Source organism: Empidonax traillii, unplaced genomic scaffold (genome assembly GCF_003031625.1).
Source record: "Empidonax traillii isolate 1590-97213 ecotype Southwest subspecies unplaced genomic scaffold, ASM303162v1 scaffold1657:size115891, whole genome shotgun sequence".
NCBI classification, from domain to species: Eukaryota; Metazoa; Chordata; class Aves; order Passeriformes; family Tyrannidae; genus Empidonax; species Empidonax traillii.
In genome coordinates this window covers 46,629-61,290 of record NW_020956850.1, presented here as the reverse complement: position 1 = coordinate 61,290, position 14,662 = coordinate 46,629, and the positions used below count along the sequence as shown (strand labels likewise).

The 14,662-nt window shown below is 52.4% G+C and overlaps 1 protein-coding gene across 1 annotated transcript in view; it reads right to left on the bottom strand.

Moving 5' to 3' along the window:
• Positions 1–278: 278 nt before the first annotated feature.
• The window catches only part of LOC114070678 (protein scribble homolog), a gene marked incomplete at its 5' end in the record, with an annotated part of 50,086 nt that continues 35,702 nt past the window's right edge, over positions 279–14,662 (bottom strand). The window contains 6 exons of the mRNA XM_027908211.1: positions 279–2,534; positions 7,583–7,634; positions 9,141–9,215; positions 10,312–10,349; positions 10,743–10,882; positions 11,563–11,727. Of these exons, the coding sequence (XP_027764012.1) occupies positions 2,374–2,534; positions 7,583–7,634; positions 9,141–9,215; positions 10,312–10,349; positions 10,743–10,882; positions 11,563–11,727 (631 nt within the window). The remainder of the gene's footprint in view (positions 2,535–7,582; positions 7,635–9,140; positions 9,216–10,311; positions 10,350–10,742; positions 10,883–11,562; positions 11,728–14,662) is intronic.

The following is a 14,662-nucleotide window of genomic DNA, read 5'->3' as shown; positions in this document are numbered from 1 at the left end:
TAAAAACTTGATCATGTAAACAAAATAGCGTTGGAGGTTTTTTTTAAACAGAGTCAAGTGAGGAAAGCCAAGAGGCTGAAGATCTTGCTGGTATCCCTGTGTTTCGTATTGGATTTTTTCCCATCTCTGAATTTTGGCATTCTCACAACTGGCATTGATTTGAGTGAGCATTACTTTCTGATCTCAAAAGCAGGAAAATCAGAAGCATCTTTGCACCAACAAAGTGTCGGTACCGAAACTGCGGACTTCACACAGAGCAAACCACAGTGACTAAAGGCTCTAAAATGTAAAGTAAACTTTATTATCCTTGAACCACAAAATAGATTTCTTTGGTTGTACAAATTTCACTAGTTACAGTCTTGATGCGCTAATTTTCCCTCAGAGTCTCTCAGAAGAGAACGGGAAAGAACCCAGAGCCTGGCACCAGGTACCGCACAGGGAAAGGAGAGAAGAATCACAAGTTAGTCACCAAAACCCAGCCAGGACTGTTTCCAAAACTGCTGTTGTTAAAAAGCAAATGCTAAAATTAGATTTAAAAAGGAAAAAGCTCAAATTGCTGATGATGGAAGCAGCCACGGCTGCAATGAGAGATTATCAGAGTTCCCCCTTCACAGATCTGTAAAATCGAAGCATACAGGGCCAGTTAAAATGATCCACTGGATTTTGGCATGAAGGGAGAGGCTCAACAAAAAACTTGCACCCAGAAAACTGCATCCGTTTCTTTCCTTCAGCAAATGTACAAGCAGATGTGCCTGTTGCTGCCCAGCCACTGTGAGGCTCAAGGTGCAACCCTGGTCTTGCTGGGGAGTCAGAAAGCACCAATGGACGGGGAGTGGGATCAGGCCGAGCTTGGACCTTCCTCCCAGTTAGAGGCAGTGGAAAAAAAAAAAAAAAAAGAAAGGGGGCTGTTTCCCCTCAGTAGTGGCAGCAGAGGTTGATGGCAGAGCTGGGAGCAGCAGCTGTGACCTCCACATCTGCAGAGCTCACGTGACACAGAACCTGCTTGCAGCCCTTGTTCCACGTGTGGAAACCAGAACTCACACCCAAGGACTCACACCCCTGCTCATTTTTCCTTTTCCTTTTCCCCTCTCGCTTGGGCAAACATTCCTTGTCCCTGTTCTCCACGGAAAGGGGCCTGAAGCCAACGAGCTGGCAAAGTGGAACGGTGTAGTTATTGCAAGGCACAGGCCAGCCCCGTCCTGCTCCGTGGTGCTCCCAGTGCTCCCTGCCAGCCCCACGGCCTCCCGTGCCACCCTCCTCCACCTCACAGCCAGCCATGGACACTGTGGACTCCCCACCAGTATTCCTACCTGTAAGACCCTGTAATTCTCAATCTGACCCCAGCAACGCCACGTCCTACCCATTCCGAGTTTCTGAATCCTAACCCACTAAGGTACTGCAGTCACACCTCCCACCTCTGCCACCGTGTCCTACCTCAACTATCCCGCTCCCCGTTGCTGTCACACGCACCCTAAACCCCTGCTACAGCTGTCGGTTCTGTCCCATTCCTGCCCCAGTCCACCAGTTCAGCCCCAGTGCTACAGAAGACAGAGCCTGGCCTCCTCTGACACGCGTGTGCTCGCGGAGCTGCCCACGCCACGTGACACACGGCGACGTGTCCATCCAGGGAAGGACCTGTCCCCAGGACTGCACAGGGTCCCAGCAGGAGCAGCGTCCCACCAGGACAGAGGCAGGTGGCACAGAGCTGGCCCAGGCTCTGGCATGTTCCTTGAGCACAGTGTCAGTGGCAGAGGGAGGCACTTTGCTGGAATTCTGCAGGTTTTTTTTTTTTTTCCTTTTTATTACCTTTTTTTTTTGTTTTTTTGCCTCCAAGCTTCCCATTCCCACACACTCCCAAAGGAGGGAAGTGAGGTGACACAGTGCAGGAGGTGGGAGGAGATGCTTTTTGGCAAAAGACTGAAAATTAAATAGGAGTAAAGGCAGGCTGGACCTTCCTCCCGATTCCCACCAGAGGAAAAGCTCCTTTTAACCACTACAAAAACCGAGTTGAGGCAGTAACAGCTGGAGCCCAACACACTCACACTCCTACGTTCTCCCTGTCCTACCCTTCCCCACACACAATATATACAGGCTAACGAGCTGCCCACTGTCCTGCCCACCCCTCCTCTCCATCTGCCAGCAGTCAGTCCAGTGTTGTCCCATTTTCGGGACGTGCCCCAGTGCGCTGTTGGGTGAGAAACGAGGGTGGTTCAACAGCCTCGGAGGAGTCAGTTGGCCGCAGAGCTCCCAGGCTGTTCAGGTCCCATCCAGAGTCTGGAGGCGGCAGGGTGGCAGCCCGGTGCTGTCCCTGGAGCACAGGAAGCTCAGGAGGGCTGTGCCGGGCTCGTCCATCGCCCAGGTGTGTCGGGTCACCTACGTGGGGACAGCGGTCTCCAAACTGCGCCGGCTGTGTCGGAGCTTGCGCTTGCTGCTGTACAGGGCCATGTCCTCCAGGGCTGAGGGAGTTGGTGCTGATGGATCCCGTGGTCCTAACGTGTCCTCTTCCTCTGGCTGCCCATCCTGCTCCCGGGGAACTGCAAGGACAAGAGATGTTGAGGTTTGAAGAGAAAGCGCTGGGTTAAATTGGATAAGATGCTGGGAAGGAATCCTTCCCTGTGAGGATGGTGAGGCCCTGGCACAGGTTGCCCAAAAAAGCTGCCCCATCCCTGGAAGTGTTCCAGGCCGGGTTGGACGGGGCTTGGAGAAACCTGGGACAGTGCAAGGTGTCCCTGCTCAGGGCAGGGGGTGGGACTGGGTGATTTGTCAAGTCCTTTCCCAACCAGACCACCCCGTGGTTCTGTCAGCACTCAACTGGCACAGTTAATGCAGATGTCTAGGGTATCACAGGACCATAAACTGGTTTGGGTGGGAAGGAACCTTAAAGCTCATCTCACGCCACCCACGGCCATGGGCAGGGACACCTTCCACTAGCCCAGGCTGCTCCACGCCCCATTCAACCTGGCCTTGGGCACTTCCAGGGAATGTTCCCGTGTATTTCCAGGTGCTAGAAGTCTCAGTGACTCACAGCAACCTCGTGCCCAGAACTTTCTGGTGACCTGTAGGTCATGTAGTGACCACTGTGGATCCCGGGAAGGAAGTCCCATGAGTAAGGAGACACCAGGCTCCAACACCCACCGTTCACTGAACGTGACTGGAAGAGCCAAGCCTTAGGAAAAACTGAGTGTCCTGAAAGGTTTCTGCCCTACAGATCACAGAGTTGCCCTGACCCAGGTCTGCAGGGCATGAGGGAGTCCCTCTGTCAGTGAGGGGGAGTAGCACCTTCAGTCACAGACTGGCCCAGATGGTCAGGAGGGCTTTAAACTTACTGGCATCACAGAGATGTGGTGGGATGGTTCCTGTGACCGGAGCACTTGAGGCTCTTAGGGACAGACAGGCAGGGGAGATGAGGTGGGGGGGGACTCACACTCTACGTCAGTGCCCAGCTGGATGCTGGAACTGCACCTGGGGAGGGGTGAGAAGCCAACCAGAGCTCAGGGGTCAGGACTGAAGGAACAGGTGACATTCCTGACCAGGAAGACTGAATGGATGAGGCCTCCATAGACAGATGGAAGCAGCCTCATATTAACAAGCCCTGGTCCTCATGGGGGACTTCAACCACCTCAATATCCGCTGGAGGGACAACTCAGCAGGGCATAGGCAATCCATGAGCTTCAAGAGCAAGTGGGCTCCTGGGAAGCCTCTCTAAAGCCTGGATGTAGCAGAGAACCTCAAACAGAGAAATCCACGAAGATTTGTCAGACAAAAGGCTCAGTCTGCTGAGCTGTGCCCAGTGTCCCACCCTCTGCTCCACAGCCAGGCCAATCAGTGGGAAACCCTTCCCCTACCCTGGCACTCCAGGCCCATGTCCAAAGTCCCTCTCCAGCTCTCCTGGATCCCCCTTAGTCACTGGAAGAGGCTCTAAGGTCTCCTCAGAGCCTTCTCTTCTCCACGGTGAACACTCTCAGCTCTCCCAGCCTGTCCAACCCCTTGACAGAACCCTGGGGTTGGGAGGCAGGTGACTGACTCCCAGACAAGACAAACAGATATAAAAGGAAGTCATGGGCACATGCAGGAAAAATCCAGCCCGGGTGGGTGGGTGGTGGATGGAGAAGAAAATCCTGTGGCTTAGAGGGGAGTCAGTTCTTTCAGAACCCCTAAGGCTGGAATTGGCCAAAAGAACCCCCAAACATGCAGGTTTAGTGATCCCCACGCAGCACACCGAGCTTTAAAAACCCTTGGATTGTTCCCCAAGCGAAGCTCTACTGAAAACAAACTTCCAGAGGGCAGCTTTGGTGGGCAAGTAAGTGGTGAAACCACAGGAAAAGGGCAGGAAGGTGCCACCTGACACCACAACACCCAGCAGCCAGGACCCTACCAGGGTGAGTATCTGGCAGCTAATGAGGAGGAGGAGGAGGAGTGATGAAGGCTGTGCTGGGAGGAACTTCTGATGCCACCAAGCTCTATCAGGGACTCAACTGAAGCTCAGCTATAACAAGTGCACCACGATCCATAGAGTTCAGGGGGAAACGATGCAGAAGGGGAAATTTACTGCAAGTGTGGATAGATTCAGGAAAGAAAGAACTCCTAAAGTCAAAGCCTCTGGCTTAGAAAATGCAAACCCACTGATCACTGCAGCCTGGAGCAGGTCTGGAAAGAACCACTTCCTGCTTTTCTTTTTTTATGTCCTTTTCTGGCATTGCCAGTGGCTCCCATTGGACCCTGGATCATCTACAGAATCCGGCAGAGCCCTGTGCTGACTCAGTAAGTTCAGTTTTACTTATGTAAATGATGTTTAAACTCAATAAAAGGAACAGAATCCCGACTGCATAAAAAACCTGCACCATCCTTAAATGAGATGATGGTTCTGTAGGCACTGGCAGAGCTTTCTGTAAACACTGGCAATTTCACAGCAATCCCCCCCCATTTCACTTTTGAGGTCCAGGTACTGGAAAAGGTGGGAGAACACGATTTAGAATGCTCTCTCCTGCACAAACCTCACAGCTATGTCTGAGCGCTGCAGGCAGCCCTGGTTCTCCTCCTCTACCTTAGAAGCAGATGAAATAAAAAAGGTCCAGGTGGGTGTGGGAACGATTCCTCACTAAGAGGAACAGGATTCCTCGGCCCGAAAAGAAGGGAACTGCTGTGACACTGGCTGACATGACTGGCACGGAGAGAGCAAGTGAGACACAGTCACTCACTGCTTCCCAGAAGGTCTGAGGGAACTATCAAGAAATGACTAAAGTAAACAAAATGCCTCATTATGGAACGAAGCATCATGAAAGGTAAACAATATCTGGACAGTTTTTATAGAAGCTCATTCCATTGTTGATCCAGACACAACACCTGGCTTATGACATGCCTATGCAATAGGTGATTCCAGAAAATTCCAAAAAATCCATCTATGCAAGCTCATTTTCTCTGTTTCTTCTGGTCTTACCCTAAGAACCAACTTCCAGTCAAACAGGATCCTGGCGTGTCCTGAACCAGTACAAGCCTCCCTTACATGCTTCCCACCCTGAGAGAAACAAGGAAATACTGAAGGAGAACACAGGCACTGCTACGGGTATGAATCCAGAGATTCCAGTTTTGTGAAATGTTGGCATTTGGGTGGGAAAGAATCTGGGAAACGGAAGTCTGGAGAAGAAAAGCACGGATGCAAGTCTTTGGAGTAGGGATGTGGCTAAAAAGCCTGGGTGGGAATAAATGAAAGGCACAAGGGGGCAGAGAGAACACTTTTGGTTTCTCTGTGGGTATGAGCTGCCAAAGCTCGTTATCCAGCAGCAAATAAACCAGGCAGGATGATGAGGCACAGTTCCCGTGGGAGCTGCTGCAGATACCAGACAGCCCAAGTGCACAAAGACCACGGGGACAAAAGCAGCTTCTCGCATCCCATAAGCAGGTTTCCAGGAACAGGTGCAACACACAGGTTATCAGGGAGGTTTTCTGGAACCTGACAGTTACAGGACTGGGAAGCAAAAGACTCTGGCTCCAGGTGATCTGGAGAAGTTACGTCGTAACACGAGCGCGTTGCATGGTTCCACCCTAAAAATGCTGCTCTGCAGTTCACTAACTCCGTGGCCCCACTGAAACCTTGAAATAAAGGTTTTAAAACACATTTAAGAGACAACGACCATAAAGTTGGACCCAGAATGGAGGGAACTGTTTCTGCACGGACAAGAGTGTGCTGGGAGGATTGAGATGCCAATGCTTTCCTGCAGTTGGATATCCTCAGAGTTCCTGCTATCACAAAGTTTAAGAATTGCTGAGTCAAAAAGCCATAATCCCGTGATCAAGAACAATTCTGATTATGTTGGCCGGGATGCTGCGCTGCCTAAAAGAGTGAGGTGGGGTGGGGGGATCTATAAAAAACAGGAGAGCTTTGTCCCATCCCAAGAGAGTTTCCTTGCATCCTCACCTGCCATCCTTGACAGCTGATTTGGGAAAACTTGCATTTGTTTGGTGCCTCACACATATCACAGGTGACATAAAGATTACTTTAGGACTAAGGACCAGGTTAAAAAACTCTCAGTGAGCACCACACTCTTTTCTTCCTGGCTTTTATCCCATCTGAGGGCCCAACAGAGCAGTGTCAGGCAACAGTGAGGTCTGAAGGCCCTGAGCAATGGCTGGTATTTCCCAGACCTACCATGAGCTCCCAGTTCCGTGCACTGACTGAATGGATGACCTCAAGAGAATAATCCAGGGCTGAGAGGATGAGTCTGAGGGATAAAGAACAGCTGCTCAGCTGCTGTTCTCAGGAAAGTATGATTTGTTAAGTCCTGCAGCAGAACCTTCTTCTGGAAGCAGCCCAGCAGTCTACAGGGTGCAGCCTGTACTCAGGAGGATTTGTCAACATACAAGAAACTGTTTCCTGTGTCAAATAACGGGGGAAGATCTGCAAAACAGGTAGAAGCAAACCAGCACCAACTTTTGGAGAAACAGAAGTGCTCCTACAGAGCAGGTGGACTCTGCTGAGCTCCACAGGGCTGCTACAGCCAGTGGAATGAACCGGGGGATAGTCTGACCTCTCCGTTACAGCTGGGGACAGACAGACACACACACCCCAGCTGGACAGCCTGGAGATACAGCTGCAGAGCCTTTAACTCCTGCTGATTGAGGTGATTACGCCCACAGACGCACAAGCCACCAAGGTACTGGAGCAGCAAGCGCTCCGAGTCTGCACCAGGATGGATTTACCTCCACGACTCCCTCTCCAGCAGAAGGGGCACAAGGCAGCCCTGAACGAGAGACATCATTCACCTCCAGCAGGTGACAGAGGCCAAAACTTCCCTGCCCCATCCTACTACCACTCCACTCCAGGACACAAATCTGGAGAAAACCAGGCATGCTTGTTACACATCACGCTGGGCAAATTAGTCTTCACTAAAGCACAATGCAAATATCCTACCCAAAATGAATGTGGTGAGGGTGGACTTTTCATTCTAGAACAGACAAAACAGGACACTGCGTCAAGCAGCAGAAGGTGAAGTCTTCTGGGTGGTTCCCCAAGCAAAGGGGAACCCTCTAGAACCATGGTGGGGAGCGAGTAGTACAAAGGCAACTCCTTTGGCCATGGGCTTACCTGAATTATTTCGGTCGTCGACGTATCTGAGGTCATCAGCTGCATCGGGCGACTGGAAGAGAACAGCAAACGTGACCATCCACCCCTGTAACACTTGTGCCAGGTAATTCCCCACCTCCAGCCTTCCAACACCCTGTGGAGAACCTGCTGCCCTCAGAGAAAGCTCCTGATTCCAAGCGAGCCCCTCGTGCCCAGGTCAAGCACCTGCTGCCTGACCTGGGTGTAGAGAGAAGAGGGAGTGACACGAAAGACAGAGAGCGTAAAGAGTGGACAAAAAGGCTTTAAGCTGAAAGAGGGGAGATTTATATTGGATATTAGGGAGAAATCCTTCCCTGTGAGGGTGGAGAGGCCCTGGCACAGGTTGCCCAGAGAAGCTGTGGCTGCCCCAGAAGTGTTCAAGGCCAGGTTGGACGGGGCTTGGAGCAACCTCGTCTAATGGAAGGTGTCCCTGCCCATGGCAGGGGTGTGGAATGAGAGGAACTTTAAAGTCCCTCCAATTGAGGATTTGGAGGTGCAGCCTCCTTTGGAGGCACCTTCTGAGCTGTGTGAAGACCCACTGTTGCACTTGGGGTAATCCATGTGGTCTGGAGCTGCCACAGGGCTCGAGCAGCCAAGTCCTCCAACTTGCCTGGTACAGAACCTGGAGAAGGTCACATCCCAAAGGAAGGAACTCTGAGAAAAAGATGAGTGACTTCCAAGGGCTGAGCAACACCACCAGGGAGAGGTGTCAGCGAAGAATAGACATCAAATCATGTAAAACTGACTGAGAATTCTCAAATCACAGCTCTGCTGGAGCCAGCCTGGCTTTGGAACAACAATCTTTGTGCCCCACAGCAAGCTGAAGCCCAAGTGGCAGCACTTGCTGGCTCTCCACACACAGGTATCTGCTTCACTGTCTTTATATAAAGCTAAAAAAAACACCTAAAAACATTTAGACACAGGGTATCTGCTCAAATCAGGCGTCACAAATGCCATCAGTGACTGACTGACACAGGCAGTTATAGCTTCCAGCACTGGGTGAGTAGTTCCAGCTGGGATTCCGTGACAAAGCAGCTTACACGAGCTTATTTTAGGAAGGAGAAGCACCTCGCCATGGTGCTCACCCTTGGAACTGGGTGTTTCCTCCACAGCTCACCAACAGCAGAACATGAGAACTGACACCCTGCTGCTTCCTGGGCAGGATGCCAGACACACCCACCTGGAAGTTCACATCTGCTCCAATTTGCCTTCTGGTGGCAATAATTTTACAGCTTTTCCTTCCCTTTTAGTTTTCACCTTTCACTTAAAAAATATTTCAGGACCCATTCAAGGTGAAGGTTCATCTGCTTTATATCTGCAAAGCTTCTGTCATTCATTTTAAAACCACCTAGACCAAATTTTTCCCGATTCCACTTGTCTGAAGCCTCCAATAAACCCTCGGGGTTTCATCAAGGCTGGTGTCACTGCCCCCACACAGGCAAGGCCTCTGCAAAGGGTTTCCCCAAAGCCCTCAGCCTCATCTCTTCCTTCAAACCAAGCCCTAACCAACCTAAAGGCGGCTCAGCATGCAGTTTTATACCTGGATTTCGTAAACAGGTTTGGAGGAAGGAATAGCAGCAAATTCCCGGTAGTCAAACTTCTTTTCAGACATGGACTAGAAGGGACAGCAGAAGGGAAGAAACAGAGAAGAAAGTAAGGGGAGAGAAATGGAGGGAGAAGTAGCAGCAAACTGAGCAGTCTACGCAGAGATCACAGCAGAAGCAGAAGGACTCCTTGGGGAGAGCAGAAGCAGAAGGACATCCTTGGGGAGAGCAGAAGCAGAAGGACATCCTTGGGGAGAGCAGAAGCAGAAGGACATCCTTGGGGAGAGCCAGGAGTGCTGGGGCAGAGCCTGGAACATGGGGCACCCCTGGGACACCGCCTTTGGAGCTGCTCTCGTGTCAGGGTGGGGGGTTCCAAGTCACAGAGGAGAAACATCATGTGCCCCAGTGAAATGCTCGTGCGCATCAAGTCAGGCAGGAAACCTGTTTTCATTGGGAAATTCATGGCAGAACTGATAGCGGGAGCAGTCAGGATTCCAATCCTGGTCTAGGTTATGGTGTGACCTGACAGGACCAGGTCCCCTCTGTGCAGCTGCTCCCACGCTTCCCTGGGGGTCTTCACCAATTCTGACAGTTCTGGACAACAATGTCCCCTGGCATTTACACAGGGTTAGGAAAAGGAAAATGCTAATTGCAGCTGAAGGTCTGTAAGGGTCTGTTTTATGCTGTTGAGGAAACATGGGGCAAAGTCCCTGAAGTGAAAGGCTTTCTGAACCCAGGAAAAGTAGTTCTGAACATGGGGAAAGGCTTTCTGAACCCAGGGAAAAGCTCTCTGATTCTGGTGAAAGGCTTTCCGAAACCAAGAAAGGGCTTTCTGAGCATGAGGAAAGACTTTCTGATTATGGTGAAAAGCTTTCTGAACATGGAGGTGAGGAACCAAAGAACAGATGACATAATAAAATGGGGAAAAAAAAAAAAAAAAAAAAGGCAGATGTTACATGGGAGCTGCAATAAAGGTGGTGCCTCTAGCCAGGAGTACAGCTCCACCCACCACCCTCCTCAGCATTCCCTGTACCAGGCAGCCAGGCCTGGCTCAAGGACTGATTGGGACCCACAGCCCGAGGCACAGCCCACACCCGGCCGAGTAACCAGGAAATCCCAGGATTCAGGTAAGGTGAGGTGACAAAAGCAAGCAGAAGGACGTCATACCAGCCTTCCCGGGGAAGTGACGTTCCTGGGGCTGCAATCTGCAAGGGGTGACAGAAAAGCACAGTTAGTGACCAGCTGTGTGAATATCCCCCCTTACCCGCCCAAGCCTGCTCCTTCCACTCAGCAGCATTTCAGTGTGGTGAGATCACACTCAGGGCAGGCCCTGCCTTCTGCCTTCCCAACAAACACCTCTTCCCTGCTTATTCAGAAAGTCAGGATGCTGGCTTTCCCTGGAACCTCACCTCTACCTCAGGTGCTCTCATGTTCTACAGCTCAGGCCCATTCCCTATGCTGAGAGATGTCACATGCCCCCCCAGGACCTTCCAACCAAGCTGAAGGAAGGAATTGCTTCCCACAGCTCTGCTTCTGAGCAGGTTAAGCTCGAGGAGCACTGCCTGTGACCTTTGGAGGCACTGGCAGCCGTGCAGTACCTTCCAGCGGTGTTGGGGACGGCGTCGGGGCGGGCGATGGCGACTCTGCCAGCTGCTCCAGTGTGCTGCGTTTCTTCCCCTCCTTGGACTTGGCAATAACCATTTGGGCTTTCAGAGCATCCTGTTCCAGTGATTTCATCCTGCCTCAGGAATGAGGGGGTGAGAAAAAAAACCATCAGCCATTGCCCCCTTGGTGAGGGACCACACGCCATCTGCACCCAGTGGCCGGCCCGAGCCTGCGGGCTGAGAGCAGATGGGTGGGATGAAACCCCCGAGCGTCCCCGAGGCAGGGCAGGACAGCTGGGCTGGCTGCCATCCCAAAACACACGTTATCCCACGTGTCAGACAGACAGAGCATGAAGCTACGCCTCAATGCATTGCAGGCAGTCCCAGAGGTGCCACATGATGGGACAGGGACCTGAGCTGGGGACAGAACTGCAGGGATCACATGAGTGGGGTCAGTTCTCAGGGTTTTGCTGTCCTCTGTGCTCAGTGTGTTGCATCTTAATCCTCCTCAGCCACCAGGAGATCATAAAAGGCCAGGCTGCATGGGACTCTGAGCAACCTGGTCTGCTGGAAGGTGTCCCAGCCCATAGCAGGGGGTGGACCTTTCTTTAAGGTCCCTCCAACCCAAACCAGTCTGGGATTCTCAGAGACGTCTGCACCCTTCTCCCCATCAGACAGCCCCAGCATCCCCCCTCGTTCTCTGGGCAATGGACACCAGGGGACCACTCCCATGTCCTTCTGCCCCAGGAGGCCCCAGCTGGGGCACAGGGACACGGACAGGAGCATGCAGGTGTGGGGAGGGGGCTGTGCACACCTGGATTGGCCTCCTGACCCAGGGATTCTTGAGGCGTGACTCTGCACTGGGCTAGACATCTGAGCTGGCCTGGCCCCGGTAGCAGGTGCCCACTGCCGGGACTGGTACAGCTTCCTGGCCAGATCCTGCTCGTACTGTTTAATACTGTCTTCAAGAGCTGAGGATCTGAGGAGGAGGAGGAGGAGGAAAAGGAAGAGGAGGAGGAAAAGGAAGAGGAGGAAGAGGAGATGATGGTGATGAACATCGCAGTGGACAAGCGCAGGGAAAGAAAGAAACAGATACAGGAACATACCCTGGTGAGGGGAAATACGGGTCTGACACAGGGGCAGCCTTGGTTAAACTGGGCTCCAGATCTGATCCTGCTCAACCTCGGCCACTGTGAAGGCAGCAGGAAGCCCCAGTGGCAATCTGGGAGCGTGCCCAGAAGCATCAGGCTCAGAGGCCCCATATCCAGAGCTGCCCTCCCCACGGGCTGGGAGGAGACTGGGAACACCTTCAGACCCACGGGAGAGGGTGTGAGGCAGTCACAGAGTGTGTGTGTGTCAGACTGAGGCGTATGGGCAGGGGTGGGTGTGTGCCACACACGGCACGGTCTCTCAGTGTACACCTGCACCTGATCACCTCTTCCAGGCACCTTTGCTGGATGATAGAAAAGAGGAACAAAACGGCTAAGCATGTGACACCTGGTGTTTGCCCTGGGACACGTGTCACTGAGGGGTGAGTTGAGTTCCCAAACCAGTGTGTGTGTGTGTGGCAGGAAAACTCCCCAGATGCTCATAGCCATGGCTGGGCACCTGTCCCTTGGCTTGTACCTGTGCCTCTGGACCTCACTCACTCCATGGCTCAAAGGCTTGGAGTGCCAGGACAAGGGGGAATGGATCTCCACTGAAAGAGATTAGATGGGATATCGGGAAGAAAATCTTCTCGGTGAGGATGGGGAGGGCCTGGCATGGGTTGTCCAGGCAAGCTGTGGCTGCCCCATCCCTGGAAGTGTTCAAGGCCATGTTGGATAGGGCTTGGAGCAACCTGGGATAGTGGAAGGTGACCCTGCTCACGGCAGAGGGGTAGAACCAGATCAGCTTTAAGGTCCTTTCCAAACCAAACCATTCCATGACTCAATGCCAGGGGGCTGTGTGTGCCCACAGCTGGTGTGTAACATGGGTCTCTGGTGTGTCCCAACAGAGCACGGGGATGCCAGGGGGAAAAGGAGGGGCATCACACGTCCTGGCAGAGCACTGATGACACAGGGAGAACAGGGAAAGCCCAAGAAGGTGCAAAGTGATGGGGTCATGATTGACAGCACAGAGCAGAGAACTGGAAAGAAGCAGAAGACAGGAGATTAGAAAGGGAGGAACAAACCCTGCGGCAGTTGGAGAGAACACGGGTTAGTGGGGCTGAGGCCTGTGTGTGGGGCTGTGCAGAACCCCCTCCCCCCACAGCACAGGGGTCTCTGGAGACAGGACCTGAGCCTGCCAGCCCTCATGTCGCTGTGCCTGCTCCAGAGCTAGGGAAGAAGGACCCTGAGACTACTAGATCCTCCTGGGAGACCTGTGGCAGCAGGGAACAGTCCCTCCTTGTCTTACAAAAAGGAGCACATTACAGTGACTGACTGATTCCTGCCCAAGGCATCAGCCAGGCACTTCTCCAAGAACTGCACAAAAAGCTGCACCTCGGCATCAGAAGCAAGCTGGAGTTCAGGCCCTGTTCTGGAAGAGCAGTCCCACGACCAGAGCTGCACACCTGGGACATGAGCAGTGTCCCTGTAGGGACTCTGCTTTGCTTCCAAAGGTCTGTGCAGGCAACATCCTGTTTCTCCTTTTGACACTCATCTCAAAAAAAAAAAAAAAAGCTTCTATTACAGCATTCCTTGTATATGTTCATGCTTAGGCATGAATCAGAGCTGACAGACCTCACAAAAGCTGCCCCCATCGTGTGAGGAATGTGCCTGGAAAATGGAGGCACAAGGGAGTGAAACTCCTGCCTGTCCCACTGGGAAGAGATGGCAAATCAGGCCCTACCCCTCTCCAAGCACAGTGATGTGGATTTCCAGGAGAAGCCTGACAGGCAGTTTCTGATTTGTTGGCTTAAATACAACGGTGGAGTTTTTTCTTAGGTCCAAAGATCGAGCACAGTTCTGTGCAGGTTGTCTGCTCCTGGGGACGCTGTGGTGCTTGCACAGCATCACACTGACGGCTGCTTTTGGCACTGCTCCACACTCACAGCCTTCCCTGAGACAGACGTGTGATTCCAGCCCTCTCAGAGCACCTGCAGCACAAGGGACTTGGTGGTCTCTCCAACCTCATAAGGAAGGATATGGCAGAGCAAGACAGTCCCTCAAGAGGCTCCAAGAGAGCCAGAGGACAAGGACCTGGAGTGACAGGACAAAGGGGAAGGGCTTCCCACTGACAGAGTGCAGGGACAGATGGGATATTGGGAAGAAATTCTTCCCTGTGAGGGTGGGGAGGCCCTGGTAGAGGTTGCCCAGAGAAGCTGTGGCTGCCCCATCCCTGGAAGTGTCCAAGGCCAGGTTGGACGGGGCTTGGAGCAACCTGGGCTAGTGGAAGGTGTCCCTGCCCATGGCAGGGGATGGGACTGGATGGTCTTGAAGGTCACTTCCCACCTAAACCATCCCGAGATTCTACGAAAACTGATCCCAAAGAAAACTTGCGCAAAGAGGCTTGTACACTCAAAGCCCTGGAACAGCAGTCCAGCTCTGACTGAGGATCCACTTGGCATTTGTCCATTCCTGGAGCCTCCCCAGCAGCGACAGCCCCTGTGATCATCCATGTCTAAGCACAAACACTGGAACTGCTAAGTGGAATCACAACTCACGGTGATCCCTCCAGTACCTTATCTAGCAGCCCTGTTCCTCTTCAAGCCTCGTCCAAACCCAAAAGACATTTCAGACTGGCCTTTGAATGTCTTCTACAGGAAACTATCATTAGGTATGGGAGCAGCCTGACTAATCTTTAGAAGGAATTTGATGGCACAGTAAATGCCTGGACTAGCTTCAGGTCTTAAGTTCTGAGCTAGAAAGCTTTCCTTCTTCCAGAAGAATTTTTAGTCATTCTTTCATGCTGATGGAGTAGCTTGCGGGGCT